A 16187-nucleotide genomic window follows, 5' to 3' on the forward strand; every position below is an offset into this window, starting at 1 on the left:
GGCTCCAGCCTCGGCCAGTTCAAGACTCCCGAAAGCTCAGAGCGATGCTTGAACCGAGTTGGTTTCTTGCTTTTTTTTTTTTTTTTTTTTTCTTTCTCCAGCTTTGCTAATCCCTGGCGTAGTTTCACAGTTTGTGAGAACACTGACAGTTGTACTAGTGCTTTTCTCTTTCTGGTTTAAATTGTTCATTTCCCTAAAGCTGTTTTTAAGTTTTATTTGTATCTTTTTTTTTTTTTTTCTTTTAAAAAAGAAAAAAAAAAAAAAAAAAAAAAAAAAGACTCCCGAGTCCGGTCCTTTGGGGGCCACTACAGAAGCCCCGCCCATCGCCCTAGCCCCGCCCACGATTCCTGATCCTGCCCCAGACGGCGCCCCCCACCACAGCCCCGCCCCCAGCCCTGGCCCCGCCCCTCGTCCGTCCCTAGCGGCCCGTTTCCCCAAGCCCCGCCCCCCGCCCTGGCTCCGCCCCCGCCCCCGCCTCGGCCGTCCCTGGCGGCCCTTCTCCCCAAGCCCCGCCCCCAGCCCTGGTCCCGCCCCTCGTCCGTCCCTAGCGGCCCGTTTCCCCAAGCCCCGCCCCCCGCCCTGGCTCCGCCCCCGTCCCCGCCCCGGCCGTCCCTGGCGGCCCGTCTCCAAGCCCCGTCCCTAGCCCTGGCCCCGCCCCCGCCCCGGCCGTCCCTGGCGGCCCTTCTCCCCAAGCCCCGCCCCCAGCCCTGGCCCCGCCCCTCGTCCCTCCCTGGCGGCCCGTTTCCCCAAGCCCCGCCCCCAGCCCTGGCCCCGCCCCCGCCCCCGCCCCGGCCGTCCCTGGCGGCCCGTCTCCAAGCCCCGTCCCTAGCCCTGGCCCCGCCCCCGCCCCGGCCGTCCCCGGCGGCCCTTCTCCCCAAGCCCCGCCCCCAGCCCTGGCCCCGCCCCCGTCCCTCCCTGGCGGCCCGTTTCCCCAAGCCCCGCCCCCAGCCCTGGCCCCGCCCCCGCCCCCGCCCCGGCCGTCCCTGGCGGCCCGTCTCCAAGCCCCGCCCCCAGCCCTGGCCCCGCCCCCGCCCCGGCCGTCCCTGGCGGCCCTTCTCCCCAAGCCCCGCCCCCAGCCCTGGCCCCGCCCCCGTCCCTCCCTGGCGGCCCGTTTCCCCAAGCCCCGCCCCCAGCCCTGGCCCCGCCCCCGTCCGTCCCTGACGGCCCGTCCCCAAGCCCCGCCCCCCGCCCTGGCCCCGCCCGCTGTTGGCGCCTGCGCGCGGCCCGCGAGGCCTGCTGCTTAGTGGTTCTGAGGTCCGGTGGCGGCGGCCGCGTCCGGAGGTTGCGGGTTCGAGTCCTCGCGGCCCCGCCGCAGCCCCGGTGCCCGTCCCCGACGCGCGGGCGCGACCGTTGCCGGCGGCGTGCGTGGCGAATCTGCCGCTGCGAATCGGCGGGCTCGGCGGCGGCGGCGGCGGCGGCGGCGGCCTCGCGAGAGTCGGGCGGGCGGACGCGCGGGCGGGCGGCGGGGCCGGGGCCGGGGCCGGGGCCGGGGCTGGCGGCGGGCGGCGGGCGGAGGAGCCCGCGCGGGAGCCGCCGGCATGACGGGCCGCGTGTGCCGCGCCTGCGGGGGCACGGACATCGAGCTGGACGCGGCGCGCGGGGACGCCGTGTGCACCGGCTGCGGCTCGGTGCTCGAGGACAACATCATCGTGTCCGAGGTGCAGTTCGTGGAGAACAGCGGCGGCGGCTCGTCGGCGGTCGGCCAGTTCGTGTCCCTGGACGGTGGGTCGGCGCGGGGCGGGCGGGGGCGGGGGCACCGCGGGAGGGGGCGGCAAGGGACGCCTGGGAGGCGGGGGCGCCCCAGGAGGTGGGGACGGCGCGGTGTCGTGGGCGCCGTGTGCCCCGGGCCGGGTGTCCCCTGCGCCCACCGAGCGCCGGGGCAGGGCGATCCCCGGCCCGTGCACAGTAAGGGGGTGCGAAGGAGGAGGGGACGCGGGGTGACCGGCCGCCCGCGGCTGTAAAGGCCCAGGAGCACCGGCTGGGCCGGGCGCAGCTCCGTGAGTCTCACCGCCCGCGGGATGGAGGAGCCACCCCGGGACTGTGCTGCCCCCTCGGGTGGGCGCCGGCACCTCCCGCTCCCCCCAGGGTGTTGCGAGCGTCCGCACTCGCATCCCCCCCGCCGGCTCAGTCCCCTCCCGAGGGTGCAGGGTGATGTGGATGTTTAGGGACCGAGCTGCTCCGGCACCGCGGGGGCCCTTCCTGGGAACGAAGCTTCTGTTTCTTTCCGATTTTGTTGTTGTTTTTTTAAAAGACTATTCTCGAGAGACACAGAGAGGGGCAGAGACACGGGCAGAGGGAGAAGCAGGCTCCCTGCGGGGGCCCCGCCGTGGGACTCATCCCGGACCGACCTGAGCCAGAGGCAGATGCTCAACCTCCGCGCCCCGGGGGCCCACGGGTGTCCACTCCCAGGGCCGTGCGCCTAAGCCCCGGGCTGGGCTCCGGCCGGCGGCGGTTGTCAAACACTCAGGCTTTAATCGTTCCTCGCTGCCGCGAGCAATAGGGGTGACCCCTGTCCTTGGCCTGTTTCCTGCTCCCTGGCTCAACTTGGTTATTAGTTGTGAGAGTTTTCAAAATAGATTTCTGAGGACCTCCTGTTTGGACAGTCCTGTTGTCTACAAGTAAGGGCTGTTTTGCGTCTTCCTTTTGTTTCTTTTTCTTGCTTCGCAGCGGCCCTGCCTGCCTTCCTCCCAGTCTCAGGGGAAGCGGCCACCGGCTTCCCACCCAGCGTCGGGGAAGCTCCGTTTCTATTCCCGGTCAGTTGAGAGCCTTTGCCGTGAGTGGCTGCTGAATCTTGTTAGATGATTTTTCTCTATCAACGGACACGATCACATTCTTCTTGTTAAGTGTGTCCGTGTGGCCGATTTTTGAATGTTGCCCCTGCCTTTCCTTCAGGGGAAACCCACTTGATGGTGGAGTATTAGTCTCGCGTGTGGGGCTGGGTTAGACGCGCCAACGTTTTGTCGAGATGCTCAGTGGAACGTGGGTGGGTGTGTTTCTCGCGACGTCTTTGGTTTGGAGACCGAGGTACTGCCTCTCGGGGAACGGGTTGGGAAATGTTCCCTTCCTTCCTTTATTGTTTTTGGAAGAAAGTGTAGAATTGCTGTTATTTCTTCCTTGAACGTTTGGTGGAATCCACCAGGGTGGCCACCTGGGCCTCGAGGGTTTTCCCCCAGCAGGTTTTTAACTGCAGATTCAGTATCTGGAGTAGTTGCAGGTTACGGTCATATTTCACGCTACCTCTTTCCCCGTGGGTGGGTTTGTTGTGGTTTTGAGGCGTTGGCCCAGCTGACCGAGGTTGCCGACTTTATGCCTGCAGAGCTGTTGGTCCCGTTCCCATATCCTTTTGGTGTCATCAGGGTCTCTAGTGAGGCCGTGTGTTCCGTTTACACGCTTCCTTTCACGTCTTCCTCTTTTCCCCTTCGTGTCTCTTGCTGCAAGTTTCCCACTTTGGTTGATTTGGCAAAGCACCGGCTTTCGGTGTCATTGCCTTCTCTGTCCTGCTCTCCCGGTCGCCTCTGCTGCAGGGCACACATCTTCGTGCTCTTCTAGAGCGACTTCCTGGGCTGCCTGTTGTTGCTGTCACACGTGGTCAGACTGTCCCTCGAGTCCCTGGAAAGAGTGACAGTGACGACAGCACTAAGAACTAGCAGTTATCGGAGCTGACACTAGGGTTTCCCTCGGAGCGCACGCCTTCTCCTGCTGACAGCCTGCCCTCACTGTGGTTGGGGAAGCAGGTGCAGAGGAGATGGACACCCCGGGAGTCCTGGGCACGAGGGATGTGCTCCCACCCGTGTGCAGTGGGCACAGGGTCACAGCCAGGTGCTGCTCGAAGGTGCGACCCACGGCTCTGAGGATGCTTCCCCAGCCTGGCCTGGCTCTGTCCCGCGGGCTGTTCTCTGGAGGCCCCCGGTGGGTTCCGAGCCCCCAGCGTGGCAGGCGCACTGCTCCTGGGCCAGGGGAGGGCATCAGTGGTGCGTCTGCCCACCTGGCCTCTCCCTCCCCCCTCGGGGCAGTGATGACTTGGGTTACCCTCGGTGCCCCCGGGCTCGAAGCGCGTGCCAGCTGGCTCTTCTCGGATCTTGCTTACTCCCTTCTCGCCCTGAAAGCTGAGCTTGCTCCCAGAGCTCCCTGTCGGGCCCATGGTCACTCTGGGTCCTAAGGATGCTTTCTTACTCTCCGAGAACTGCGCACGGAGAGTCAGCTTAGGGGTGTACGTGGGACCATGTGACTTAGACAGCAGGGCCATGTGGCCAGAGGCCCTGCCCAGAGGCTCCTGACCCCCAGGGGTCTTTCCTGGTGAGCTCCCACTGTGCGCCAGGCCCGGGCTCTAGAGGGTGAGGGGCTCTGGTCCCTGATGTTCTCAGACCAGTAGAGTGTGAGGCCAGCGTCCAGTGACGGGGCCATGAGTGGTGCTGGAGGGCACGGGTGTGAGGAAGGCAGCCAGCCGAGGGGAGGGACGGGCCCGTGAGGACTGCTGGCAGCTCAGTGTGGCCAGAATGGTGAGTCACTGGGCAGAGCTGGACCAGCTGCGGCCTCAGTGGGGTCCTGAGGAAGGGTCCCACTGCTTCTCTGGGGCCAGGCCTACCCCAAGTGTGTCAGGAACCGGGAGGGCAGAGCAGGGCTTCCCAGCACGGTGCGTGTGAGCGTCGTGTGCCGTGTGCGCGCTGAGTGCCTCGGAGCCAGCAGCCCGTCCCCTGGGCGCGGAGGGGCAGGTGCCAGCTCCACTCCCCGAGGTGCAGCCTGGAGGCAGAGGGAGCCTGGCACCAGGCAGCCTGCCGTGACTGCCTCCTGGGGACCTTCCCTCTCCCTCCCGGGGAGCATGTCCCACGGTCTCCATCATCACAACTTTTCGTGGCTACGGACTTCATCTTTCAAGTCAAGGTGTTTATAGTGCTGGTGTTGTCACAGCACAGCCGCGAAGCACCTTCCACATGTCTGTGTTGCATGGACACCCCCCCCACCATAATACAATGAGAAAGGTTTGCAGCCCCCAGCCCCGGTTGGAGGGGGTCCCCCTCCCCTAACGAATGCTGGGCCTTGCACCTGCCCGTCTGGCCCGTGCCTTGCCCTTAGGGGGCTCTCCCGGGCACAGCCCCCCCCCCCCCCCCCCCCCCCCCGCCCCCGTGTCCAGGCCGACCTCTGGTCCCAGAGGGGGAGGGTTCTGCATCTCTCTTCCTACCCTGTGGCCCCTCAAAGCCCCGGGAGTCCCTGGCCAGAGTGCCTGTTCTCAGGAAACGTTGGCTGAACTCTCCTAGAGGCTCAGTGGTGAGAGGGGGCTGTTCTTTTCAAGATGTCATTTGCCGTGTTTGTCATCTCCCTTGCTCCGCGCTGCATGGTTTCCATAATCAGAATTTTAATCCCTACAAAACAGGCCCTTGGGGAGCTGCACCCGGTGGAAAGGAGTCTCGGCTGCTGCCGGCACTTAGCTCCCTGTGTCCGCACAGATCCGTGTCCAGGTGGCGTCCCGGTCCTCAGGACTCCCCGTAGTTTGCTCAGGGGTCTTGGGGTGACCCCAGGGGCCTGAGTCCTTGTGGGGCGCGGCTGCAGGGGGGCTGAGCCTACCTGCAGGGCCTCTGGAGGAGGGGTTACAGCAACAACGGAAACCGTCCCCTGAAGTAGGAGCGCAGCAACCTATTCCAGGTTCTGCTCCCCCTGTTGGAGCTGCGGGTGGGATGGGGCAGATGCGTGCCGAGGCCCTCGGGCCTGCCTTGTCTCCCTGCTGTGGAGGTGCTGTCGGCTGTCGCTGGCTCTGTCCCCCCGCGTCTGCAGGGTGCCCCTCCTGTCTCGGCTCTGCCTCCCTCCCCCCTGCGGGGGCCTGGGGGTGGGGGTCATCCGCGCTCCTCCGCTGCCCACAAGGGGGCGGTCTTGGCCCGCTCGTACCTTCCATCTGCTCCTTCCAGCTTGTGATTTTGTTGCAGGACCTTGCGACAGAGTATTTCAAATGTTTTAAGAAGTAGAGAGAATCGTGTGAAGGGGATCTGAAGGCCAAGATGCCATACCTTGGCGACGAAGCTCGATCGCAGGGAGCAGTCTAGCTTTTTTTCATGCTTCAGGGGACCTTTCGCCTCACAGTTAAGGGGCCGAGATTTGCTCCATAAGCATTTTTTACACTATCCACGCGTGCATTCCAGATTTTATCTCTTGTAACCAAACCCCAGTGGGTGGTGTCTGCTGAGTACAAAATCTGCATCGGTTTGGCAAGCAGGCTTGGACGGCCACCCCCTTGGCACAGAGGGGACAGGAGCTCAGGGAGCACGGGGCAGGTGTGCACACGTGACAGCGAGTCAGGAGACTGCGCCCCGAGATGTCGCGGCCCCAGGAAGGGTGGCTGGGTCCTCAGGGAGAGGCAGGGCAGGGCAGTGAGGAGACAGGAAGTATAGGTCAGAAGTGCAGCAAGGGGTGTGGGGGTCCTGGAGGGTGCAGGGGAGAGTCACGGAGCGGGGAAGGGGGGCAGAGGCGGCTCGTGAGGGGGACCTCTGGCGGCCTTGCGGGACACTGAGGAATAAGGAGTTTGCCTCTAGCCCTCCAGCAGAACGAAGTCCCACTGCTTCAGCATAGCATCTCTGTGGATCTGCCCTGGCTTCCCTCTGTCTGCATTTATGCAGGGGGTGGTGCTGGGGGAAGACCCCGTCCTTGTTCTGGAAGCCAGGGCTTCCCAGGGCTCACACCATGCCCTTGCCCGTTTTTCTTTTCTTTTCTTTTCTTTTCTTTTCTTTTCTTTTCTTTTCTTTTTTTTCTTTTCTTTTCTATCTCTCTTCTCTTTTCTTTTTTTCTCTTCTGTTCTCTTCTCTTCTTTCTTTCTTTTTTTTTTTTTTTAAGATTTTATTCATTTACTTGAGAAAGAGTGAGAGAGCACAAGCAGAGGGTCAGAGGGAGAGGGAGAAGTAGACTCCCAGCTGAGCAGGGAGCCCGCCACAGGGCTCGATGACCTGAGCCAAAGGGAGACACTTCACAGACTAAGCCCCCCAGTGGCCCCTCATTGTCCTTTTTCTTTTCTTTTTTTTTTTTATTTTTTATTTTTTATTTTTTATTTTTTATTTTTAATTTTTATTTATTTATGATAGTCACAGAGAGAGAGAGAGACACGCAGAGACACAGGCAGAGGGAGAAGCAGGCTCCATGCACCGGGAGCCTGATGTGGGATTCGATCCCGGGTCTCCAGGATCGCGCCCTGGGCCAAAGGCAGGCGCCAAACCGCTGCGCCACCCAGGGATCCCTCTTTTCTTTTTTTTAAGGATTTTATTTATTCATGAGAGTGGGGGGGAGGCACAGAGACACAGGCAGAGGGAGAAGCAGGCTCCATGCAGGGAGCCCAACGTGGGACTCGATCCGGGGTCTCCAGGATCAAGCCCTGGGCTGAAGGCAGATGCTAAAGTGCTGAGCCACCCACTCATCCCCTCATTGTCCTTTTTCTAAACAGTTATTTATTAAAAGTGCACGTCCACTTTAATTAAAACAACATGGCAATTTTTCTCTTCTCCCAGGTTGAAAGTTGGTGGGGGTGCTGGAAACAAACAGGCCAAGATGTGGCTGTCCTGGTCAGGCGGTAGGAGTGGCTAGGTCTTCCCCATTGGTCCTGGTGTATAAAAGATTGCAAATGTAAAAATCCTCAAGTTGAAAAAAAAAAAAAAATCCTCAAGTTGTAAAAAGCCACTACCACCGGAACAGGAGGGCGGGAATGCAGAGCCCTGATCTCAGCCCAGCGAGCATGGGTCTGGCTGTATGGAGCTGACAGGTGGCACCGATGGTGTTGGAAGCCCCTTGTTGCTGGTTCAGGTAAAGGAGTCTCCTCGGCCCTGCAGCCCTCCAGCCCCCAGCACGCCCTGTCTGACCCTCTCTGGCCCCATCCTCTGTGACCAGCTGCTTGAGGACATGAGGTCTGGGGTGGCGAGCTCTTGGGGCAGCAGGTCTGTCTCCAAGTGGTGAGTGAGCGACCTCTCCTGGCTCCACGCTCAACTGGAGAAGGCCACGGGCTCTGTGCTGTCCCCAACCTGCCCACGCGGGGCCGGCCCTGCGGCCTCCCTAACCATGGTGACCGTGAAGTGGCACAGGGTGCTGCCCGGCCGGAGGCCCCTCCGCTCTGCCCACTGTGGTGGGTGCTGGGTGCTGGTCCACCTGGCAGCCGGCTCCCAGCTCTGCTCCCAGCCAGGCCCCTCACCTGTGCTCCAGCACCTGCCCAGCGAAAGCCCACTTGTTGCTCTTTTCTGTGTTCTGTTGGCTCGGCTTACTTCCTGTCTTTGCTGGCTAAACTTGGGAACCATTTTACTGAGATCTTTAAGGAATCTTGTGAGTCTTGGTTTGGGATTTGGTTGCAGTCACAGATATGCTGGAGGTCATACTTGTTCTGCACTGTGTGTGCTGGTGGCTGCCCATGGATGATCCCGAGGTCCCTGCTGGCCCCAGACAAGGGCCACGTGCTTTCCCTGGAGGCCTATTCCCAGACGTCGGTGATCTGGGTTCTCAGGTCCCTGCCAGGTCTGAGTTTCCATTTCATCATCACGTGTGTCCCGGTCCTTCTGCAGGCTCCACATCACGTGGCTGAGGCTGTGAGGTATCCCCTAACTGCAGAAGCCTCTAACCCTTTGGTGTGTGCTTGGTCACAGACGCACTGGCCTGTGGGGACGAGCAACACTCCCCAGCTCCACTGCCTTTTCTTGGCCACCAGTGTACTCTTTGGCTTCGATAGTGGGGTTTGTAAGTCTGGTGAACAATCCAGACGTCTACCTGGCTGTTTTCAAAGGGTAATAGGGCAGAAGTTCCAGCTCCAGGGCCTTGCAGAGCAGAGTGCATGGAATTTCCTGAGGTGTCTGAGCATTGGAGACCCAAGGCAGAGCATCTGCAGGTCTGGCTGTGGCGACCCTTTGGGGCCAGGGCTCCCTAGGGTGCCGTCCTGTGGTGGGCAGCACACGGGGGCAGAGAGGTGCGAGTGCCTCCTGTAGAATGGCTGGCTCAGAGGTTCCAGGCCACAGAGGCCACAGCCCTACAGAGATGAGTGCACTGACAAAGGCCATTGTGCAGGTGTAACCCCTGTGCATGGGCTGGCCCAGGGTAGGGTGCTGTAGTTTGGAAGGGAGCTGTGCCCTCTCTGGCTGCCATGTGGCAGCGGTCCACTCTGGACTGAGTGTGTGTCTGGAGCCGTGGTTAGAGAGTGCAGATGGGCATGGTCCACCTGCCATGGCTCTAGGTCAAGGCCACAACCCTGTTGGCATGGCAGAGGGAAAGGAGGCGTGCAGGTTGCTAAGAATGGCCGCGGGAGGCCCCACTTGCTGCTGCCTCCAGCCGTGAACACTGATCCCACAGTGTCCTCGCTCCAGAAACACCCCGTGCGGTAAAGGTCTGCAGGCACGGATCTTTCCTGCCAAGGTTTGACTAATCAGTCTGATACGTTTTTCTAGGTGCCGGCAAAACCCCAACCCTGGGCGGCGGCTTCCATGTGAACCTGGGAAAGGAGTCAAGAGCACAGACCCTGCAGAACGGTATTTCCCATGGCGGGGGCTCTGGATGAGGGTGGGTTTTGGGGGTGGCATGGAGGTAGGGGATGAAGGGCAAGAGTGGGCAGCCTGCAGTAACCCCTGGCTAGTACTTTCTGCACCGTGCCGAGCAGAAGGGTCTTATTCCTGAGTCCCGGGGAAAGCATCCGGTCTTACTCCATTACGGATGACGTCAGCTGTGGTTGCTCAGGCGAGGGCACGTCTGCCATCACCTCTCAGACACTCTCAGGAATGTTAGAGCATGTGGGGTGCCTCCCGCTGTGGTGCACCCCCTTGCTCTGTGGTGCTTACAGGTGTGCCTCGGACACACTGCAGGATAAGTGACTATCACAACAAGCGAGTTACGTGACCTTTTCCCCGGTGCATGTAAAAGTGTGTCTGCATTACGGTGCAGTCTTTACGTGGGCCATAGCATTATGTCTAAAAAGTCAACGTTCTTACCTTCGTTTAAAAATACCCTCATTGCTAACAACGCTCACCATCATCTGAGCTCTCAGCCAGTCATATCTTTTGCTGGAGGAGAGTGGGGTCCCCGCAGTGCTGGCTGCCCACTGGTCGGGGTGGTGGGTGCTGGAGGCGGGGGTGCCCAGACAATTTCTTAAAACAAGACAAGTATGTTTGCCACATTGATGGGCTCTTTCCTTCATGAACAATTTCTCTGCAGCAGGTGATGCTGCTCGATAGCATTTTTTATCCACAGGAGAACTTCTTTCAAAATGAGGGTCAGTCCTCTCAAACCCTGCTGCTGCTGCTTCATCAACTCAGTTCACATGACAGTCTAGGTCTTTTGTCATTTCAACAGTCTCCACGGCATCCCGACCAGGAGTAGTTTCCATCTCAAGAATGCATGTTCTTTGCTCACCCCTAAGAAGCCACTCCTCATCCTTTCGAGTTTCATCTTGCAATTGTAGCAGTCCCGTCTTCGGGCCCCACTTCTGATTCTGGTTCTCTCGCCATTTCACATCTGCGGTCGTCACATCTGTGATGACTTCGCCCACTCAAGACTTGACCCCTCAGCGTCATCCACGAGGGCTGGAGTCGTCTTCCTCCAAATCCCTGGGAATGTTTTGAGCTCTCCCTAGGAGTCATGGATGATCTGAATGGCATCTAGGATGTGAATCCTTTTCGGGAGGTTTTCAATTGATAGTGCCCAGATCCGTCAGAGGGGTTACTACGTGATTCTATAAGGCGTCTATAACCTTGTGAGACGTATTTCTTAATAATAGGACTTGCAAGTCAAAATGGCTCGTTGATCCCGGGCTGTAGGATGGATGTGGTGGTAGCACGTGTGAACACGGCATTAATCTCATCGTGCATCTCCGTCGGAGCTCTCGGCCCAGGTGACTGCCGCTGAGCAGTGATGTTTTGGAAGGAAATCTTTTTCCTCTGAGCAGCAGGTCTCAACAGTGGGCTTCAGATATTCAGTAAACCACGTTGTGAACAGATGCGCCGCCACCAAAGCTGTATTCCGTCTGCAGAGCACGGTCGGAGCAGGTGTGGGGTGAGTTTAAGGGCCCGGGGCCTCCGAGTAAATGAGCACTGGCGTCCGCAGGGAGGCACCAGCTGCGGGGCACCTGACAGGAGGTCGGCCTGTCCTTGGAAGCCTTGGGCAGAGGCCCCGGGCTCACCCCCCGAGCTGTGGGTGCTAGGTGCTCCTTCTTCCCGGGAAAGGCTGTTTGGTCCCGTGGAGGCCCCGCGGCTTCTCCAGGACCCCAGGCTGGGCCTCTCCAGCGGCCCGGCTGCCTCCCCCCCGCGCTCGCGTGTCACTGCCACGGCTCATTGCCTGGGGCCCCCCGAGCCGACCTCTGGCTGCGCCAGACTTTCCCTGTGCGGGGCCTCCGCCTTCACAGGATCGCAGAGCCGGGGCCTTGCGGGCCGGGCTGCGCGGGGAGTGTGGCTGCGGCCGTTGATCTCCTCCCCGGAGGCTCAGACCTGCTCCAGACAGCGCAGGCTGCTCTGCCTTCTCCGCAGTCGTCTGTTCACCAGGTGGCTTTTAATTTCCCTCGAGCACCTTCCCTTTGCATCCTCAGCTCGGCTCACGCCAGGTGCAGGAGGCTGTGCTTTCGGCCTCCCGGCCTCGCCGCGCCTCCTGCCTCGGCTGACTCGCTCCCAGCGTCGCTCCAGAGTGAGGGCGGCTCTTCCTTTCCCTCGAGCCCTCGGAGGCCATCGGAGGGCTGTTGGCTGGCCTCGTGCTGAGGTTGCGTGTCGGGGACCAGGGAGGCCCGAGGAGGGGCAGGCGGGAGGGGCCGGCGCGGGAGCAGCCGGGGCGCACACGGCCACGGGGGGCGGGGGGGCTCGGAGCAAGACACCAGTAACGGCAGGATCGCTGGTCACAGGTCACCATAATGGGTAAAACAAAACATTTGAAATATTGGGAAAATTACCAACGTGTCATGTAGAGATGACGTGCGCCAGCGCAGTCGGAAAAAGTGCTCCCGGACGTGCTGGCGGCAGGGCTGCCGCAAACCTCGTGTGTGGAGAGCCAACGAGGCGCACCTGGGCCTGCCTGCTGGGACGGCGCCGGGCGAGTTGTCGCCCTCAGGGACCCACGGCCCCCGGGTGGGCTGCGGCCCCAGCACTGTCCCGTCCCTGGGCTGTGCTTAGCGCATCCAGCTCTGTGTTTCCATCTCCCTTGTGCTTGTCCTTTGACCCCATGGCTTGTTCTTAGCGTAGTTCGTTCTTGTGAGAAAACCTGCCGTGTGTAGGACCTCCGCCCCCTCAAAGGCCCAGCCTTACGGCCCAGCGCGTGGTCCCGCGTGGTCCACCCGCGCTCGAAAGGAGTGTTTTTCTGCCCAAGTTCCGTACATGTCACTCAGGTCAGGTTTCCTGGTGATGCTCGCTGATTTGGGTTCTGCCTGTTGTGTCGCTGGGAGGGGTGTGCAAATCTCCCATCGTGACGGGATTTGCCCTGTGCTCCCGTGGCTTTGTCGGGTTTTTGTTTCACCAGTTTTCAGACCTTGTTCTCGGTGCATCCAAGTGTGGAATTACCCCTGGCTGGCAGCCCGACCTCTGCTGCCGAGGAAGCGCTGTGCCTTGACCCCTGGCTGGGGGCCTGGCTGCGCTGCCCCTTCTGATCGCTGCCGTCCCAGAGCGAGTGCTCCCTTGGCTGACCGTGCGGCCCTCTGCCTGGCGATGACTCTTTCTCAGCGGACGATGTATCTGCTCCTCAGACCCGGCACGGTGTTTCCTAGGGTAGCTTGTGCCTCCGCCCCACGTGGTAAAGAGCAGCATTCGGGCAGACGCACGCACGGCGGTGGACTGGAAACTCATCTAAAGACAGAAATAACCCGTGTTATGAAAAGTAGTTACCTCTCGGTTAAGAAAGTAAAACCGAACGTGCAGGGTCCTCAGAGTGGAGTGTTGGCGGGGTCTGAGGCCGAGGTATTTGGGGAGCGCGAGGCGGCCCTGGGGGCTGCACCCCAGAGAAGACCCGCGCGTGCTGTCGCCGCACGCCTTCCCACGGGGCTCCTGCCTGCGGACAGGGCCTCGGGCAGCTCCCAGCAGCCTGGCGCCGCAGGAGGGCCTGGCTTCCCTTCCCCCCACCTGCCCGGGCAGGTGTCCCCCCCTCCCGCCATCGACCGCATCCAGTCTCGGCCTGGGGGGGCTGCAGGGAGGCTAGCGAGTCCAGCCCCCGGTTCTGTTGCTTTTGAGCAGGGCTGTCCGCCTGGCACTTGGGGCCTAGCGCTGTCCTCGCCTGGCGGTGCGCCCACACTCTGTTGACCTCCTGTCCTTGGAGATCGTTCTTTTGTCTTTGCCCTGGTCAGTTTATGCCAATTTTATCTCCTTCCTGTCATTTTTCTGTGGCTCTTGGGGAAATGGAAAGGGCAGATCCCAGCAGGTTCTGCAGACGTTGTCTAGGAGGTGTCATCGGTGCATCTCGGATGCGTGGGGCTCTCCCCGCCCCGCGTGGAAGCGGTGCGCTGGCTGACGGCTGCGGAAGTGCGCGTGTCGTCCTCATGCCTCCGCGGGGCAGGTCCTGGCTGCCCCTCCGCCCGCGCAGCCCCGCCTGGTTCGGGTGCAGCCCGTGAACGTAACCTCTGCTGTCGCGGTGTCAAGGGCTGCACGCCTTTCTTAGACGGGTAGGTTGGCAGGTGAGCAGCAAACGGACGGCCCCCATGGCCCTGGTCGAGGTTGACGTTCACGCGGGGGTTGCCATCTCCCGGCCTCCCTCCATATGGCGCTGGTGCCCACGCCTTTCCTGGGCTCGTCTCTGGTTTTGTCGGGGACGCACTCAGGCTGTGGTTAGCGAGCAGGTCGGCGGAAGAGAGCGTGGGCCCCTCGTCCTCGCTCCGGGGCGTGTGTGGACGGGCCGAGAGGGTACCCCCCAGGAAGCAGGAGCTGGCGGTCCCGAGCCGTCGGCAGGGAAGGTCACTGCCAGGCTGCATGTTTCCTAACTGGGCCCTGTGGGGGGTTCCCTCTGTCCCTGGAGCTGTGACGTGCCACGCTGGCTCTCTGAGCCCTTTTACCGGGGAGACATTTCTATTCTTCCTGTGTGTCCGTTTTTCTTGGTGTGACGCACGTAAAGTGCATGAACGGCACTGACCCTCCGTGAGCTGCTTGATAAGCTTGGATGAGCTCGGTTTGCCTCGCAGGCCGGGGCAGAGCGTGCTCTGGAGCCCCAGAAAGCCCCTAGTTCTGCTGCGGACGATCGGAATCACAGAGGACGCCCTTTCTTGTGCGCGTCGCCCCTGGGTTCCGTGCGGTGTGGGCCTTCCTCGTGTGGGTACACCATGATTCGTTCACCCACTTCTCCCGTCGGGGGCGCTGGGCGCTGCCCTCTGGCTGCTGTCCACGTCCACGTCCGCGCACGTCGTCCTTCGGTGGGTGCTGCTCGTGGGCATGTGCGTGCTCAAGAGCGGGCTCTCTGGGGCGGCAGGTGAGCAGACGGGCCGGGGGCTTCGCAGCTCGGCTGTGCCGTTCACCCTCCCACCAGCAACACCCGTGCGTGTGCAGGGGCCGAGGTCTGTCGGTCTCGCGTCCGCGGGGGTGTCACCTGCTTTGCCTGGTGAGTGAGGACGGGCCTCCTGTGTGCGTTTGGCCATCGGAGACCCGTTCTTGGAGGCACCTGCTGCGCCTTCTGCACAAGTGTTCTGAGAAGTTGAGCTGCCGCTTTCCTTCTGCTTCACCCATGTTTTCGTGCGTCCCGGGTGTGAGTCCTTGCTTGATTGCACACGCTGTGAATCCTTTGCCCACTCGATGGTTGGCTTTTCACTTTCTTGTCTCTTGACGAATAGACGTGTCTTAATTTTAATGAAGTCCCCAATATGGTTTTTTTTTTTTTATGGCCAGGGCTTTTGTGACTTAAATTCTTGTCTGTCCCAAGATCTGAAGACCCTTACCTGTGTTTTCACCTAGAAGCTCTGTTGTTTTATGTTTCGCCTTTAGGTCTGGGATCTCCCTCAGACCAACTTCGGGCAGGTGCTGTAGGTAGGGGTTGAGGTTGACATTTCTCAGTGTGGACATCGGGCGTCCCGCTCATCTACGGCACCGTCCTTTCCACAGGACACTGAACTGGTGCATTTGTGACACGTCAGGTGACCGTATGTGGGCGAGTCAGCTGCAGATGCTGGGGTGACACCCAGGGTCCTTGGTGCAGCTGCGCCGGGTGGGTCTGCGTGTCCCGAGGCCGCTGCCGCGCTGCCCGGCCTGCTGTGGCGTCCTCTAGTGATCCTGCGTGCACTCCAGCTCCTCAGCAGGGCCTCGGCGTCTGGCTCCCTTGTGTGGCAGAGTAAGCGTTGGGATCAGCCTGTTGGCTTGCCCGGATTCTGGTCGCCGTGTGGCTCCGTCAGTGCAGAATTGCTCCATTTACTTAGGAAACGTGGTCGCTTGTAGCTGCTGCTCGGTTAGCAGCCGTGTGACCGTGATGGCCCTGACCCCTCTCCTCCCCGTCTTTCTGCCCTCACTTATCTCCAGGGCTTCGTGGCTGTCGCTGCCGTGTGGCTGCCCTCCCCAGGGCGAGGGGAGCAGAGTGCTGACCGTGCACCTTGTCCTCCGGCTCCTGACCTTCAAGTGACAGTGGCCACCAGCCTGTTGTCAGGAAGGATGATGTTGGCATTTTGTCACATGCTCCTTCCTGTCTCTTGGAATGATCACGTGCATTCTATTATTTTGTTCCTGGGCTGAATTATGCTGGTTTTGTGAGTGTGCAGCTCCCCTCGCCCCTCTGGGGGAACCGTGCGGGGCCACGGCTCGGTATTGGTGTGCTGTCTGCGCGGGCCCGAGTGACCCGCCGCTGTCCCCTCAGATGGAGGACGCAAAGCCGTCCGGGCCTCCAGTTGTCTTTGTGAGAAGACTTTCACGACACGTGAAGATTACAGATGCAGCTTCTGCTGGGACTGTTTTTCGTAGGGTTTTGGTGGGACCGGTGAGATTTCTGTTCCTCCTTGTCTGTGTGTCAGACATCCTCCTCGAATTGTCTGAGTAATTGGGACTCAGAGTAGGGTTGGACCGTGCTCCCGGGTCTCCGTGTCCCTGACCCGGGCACTCTGTGCTTTCAGCCCTTTTCCTGAGTTGGTCTTGCTGGGGATTTTTCGGTTTGGCCACCGTGTTCATCTTTCAGAGCGTCATTCGTGGGCCTCCTGCCTGAATGGGGTCTTCTCTGTTACTCCCCGCCGTGACGGCTTCAGCTCTGTGCGCTCTTTCACCTTCTTCACTCAGAAGCTTTGGTCACTTTTTTAAGCCTCTTTTTTCTGATAT

At 60.9% G+C, this 16187-nt stretch overlaps 1 protein-coding gene across 1 annotated transcript in view; it reads left to right on the forward strand.

Moving 5' to 3' along the window:
* The first annotated feature begins 1307 nt into the window (after nt 1-1307).
* The window catches only part of BRF1 (BRF1 RNA polymerase III transcription initiation factor subunit), a 55103-nt gene continuing 40223 nt past the window's right edge, over nt 1308-16187 (forward strand). The window contains exons 1-2 of the mRNA XM_041757641.1: nt 1308-1722; nt 9396-9476. Of these exons, the coding sequence (XP_041613575.1) occupies nt 1539-1722; nt 9396-9476 (265 nt within the window). The 5' untranslated portion in view covers nt 1308-1538. The remainder of the gene's footprint in view (nt 1723-9395; nt 9477-16187) is intronic.

This window comes from Vulpes lagopus, chromosome 6, assembly GCF_018345385.1.
Source record: "Vulpes lagopus strain Blue_001 chromosome 6, ASM1834538v1, whole genome shotgun sequence".
Classification (NCBI taxonomy): domain Eukaryota; kingdom Metazoa; phylum Chordata; class Mammalia; order Carnivora; family Canidae; genus Vulpes; species Vulpes lagopus.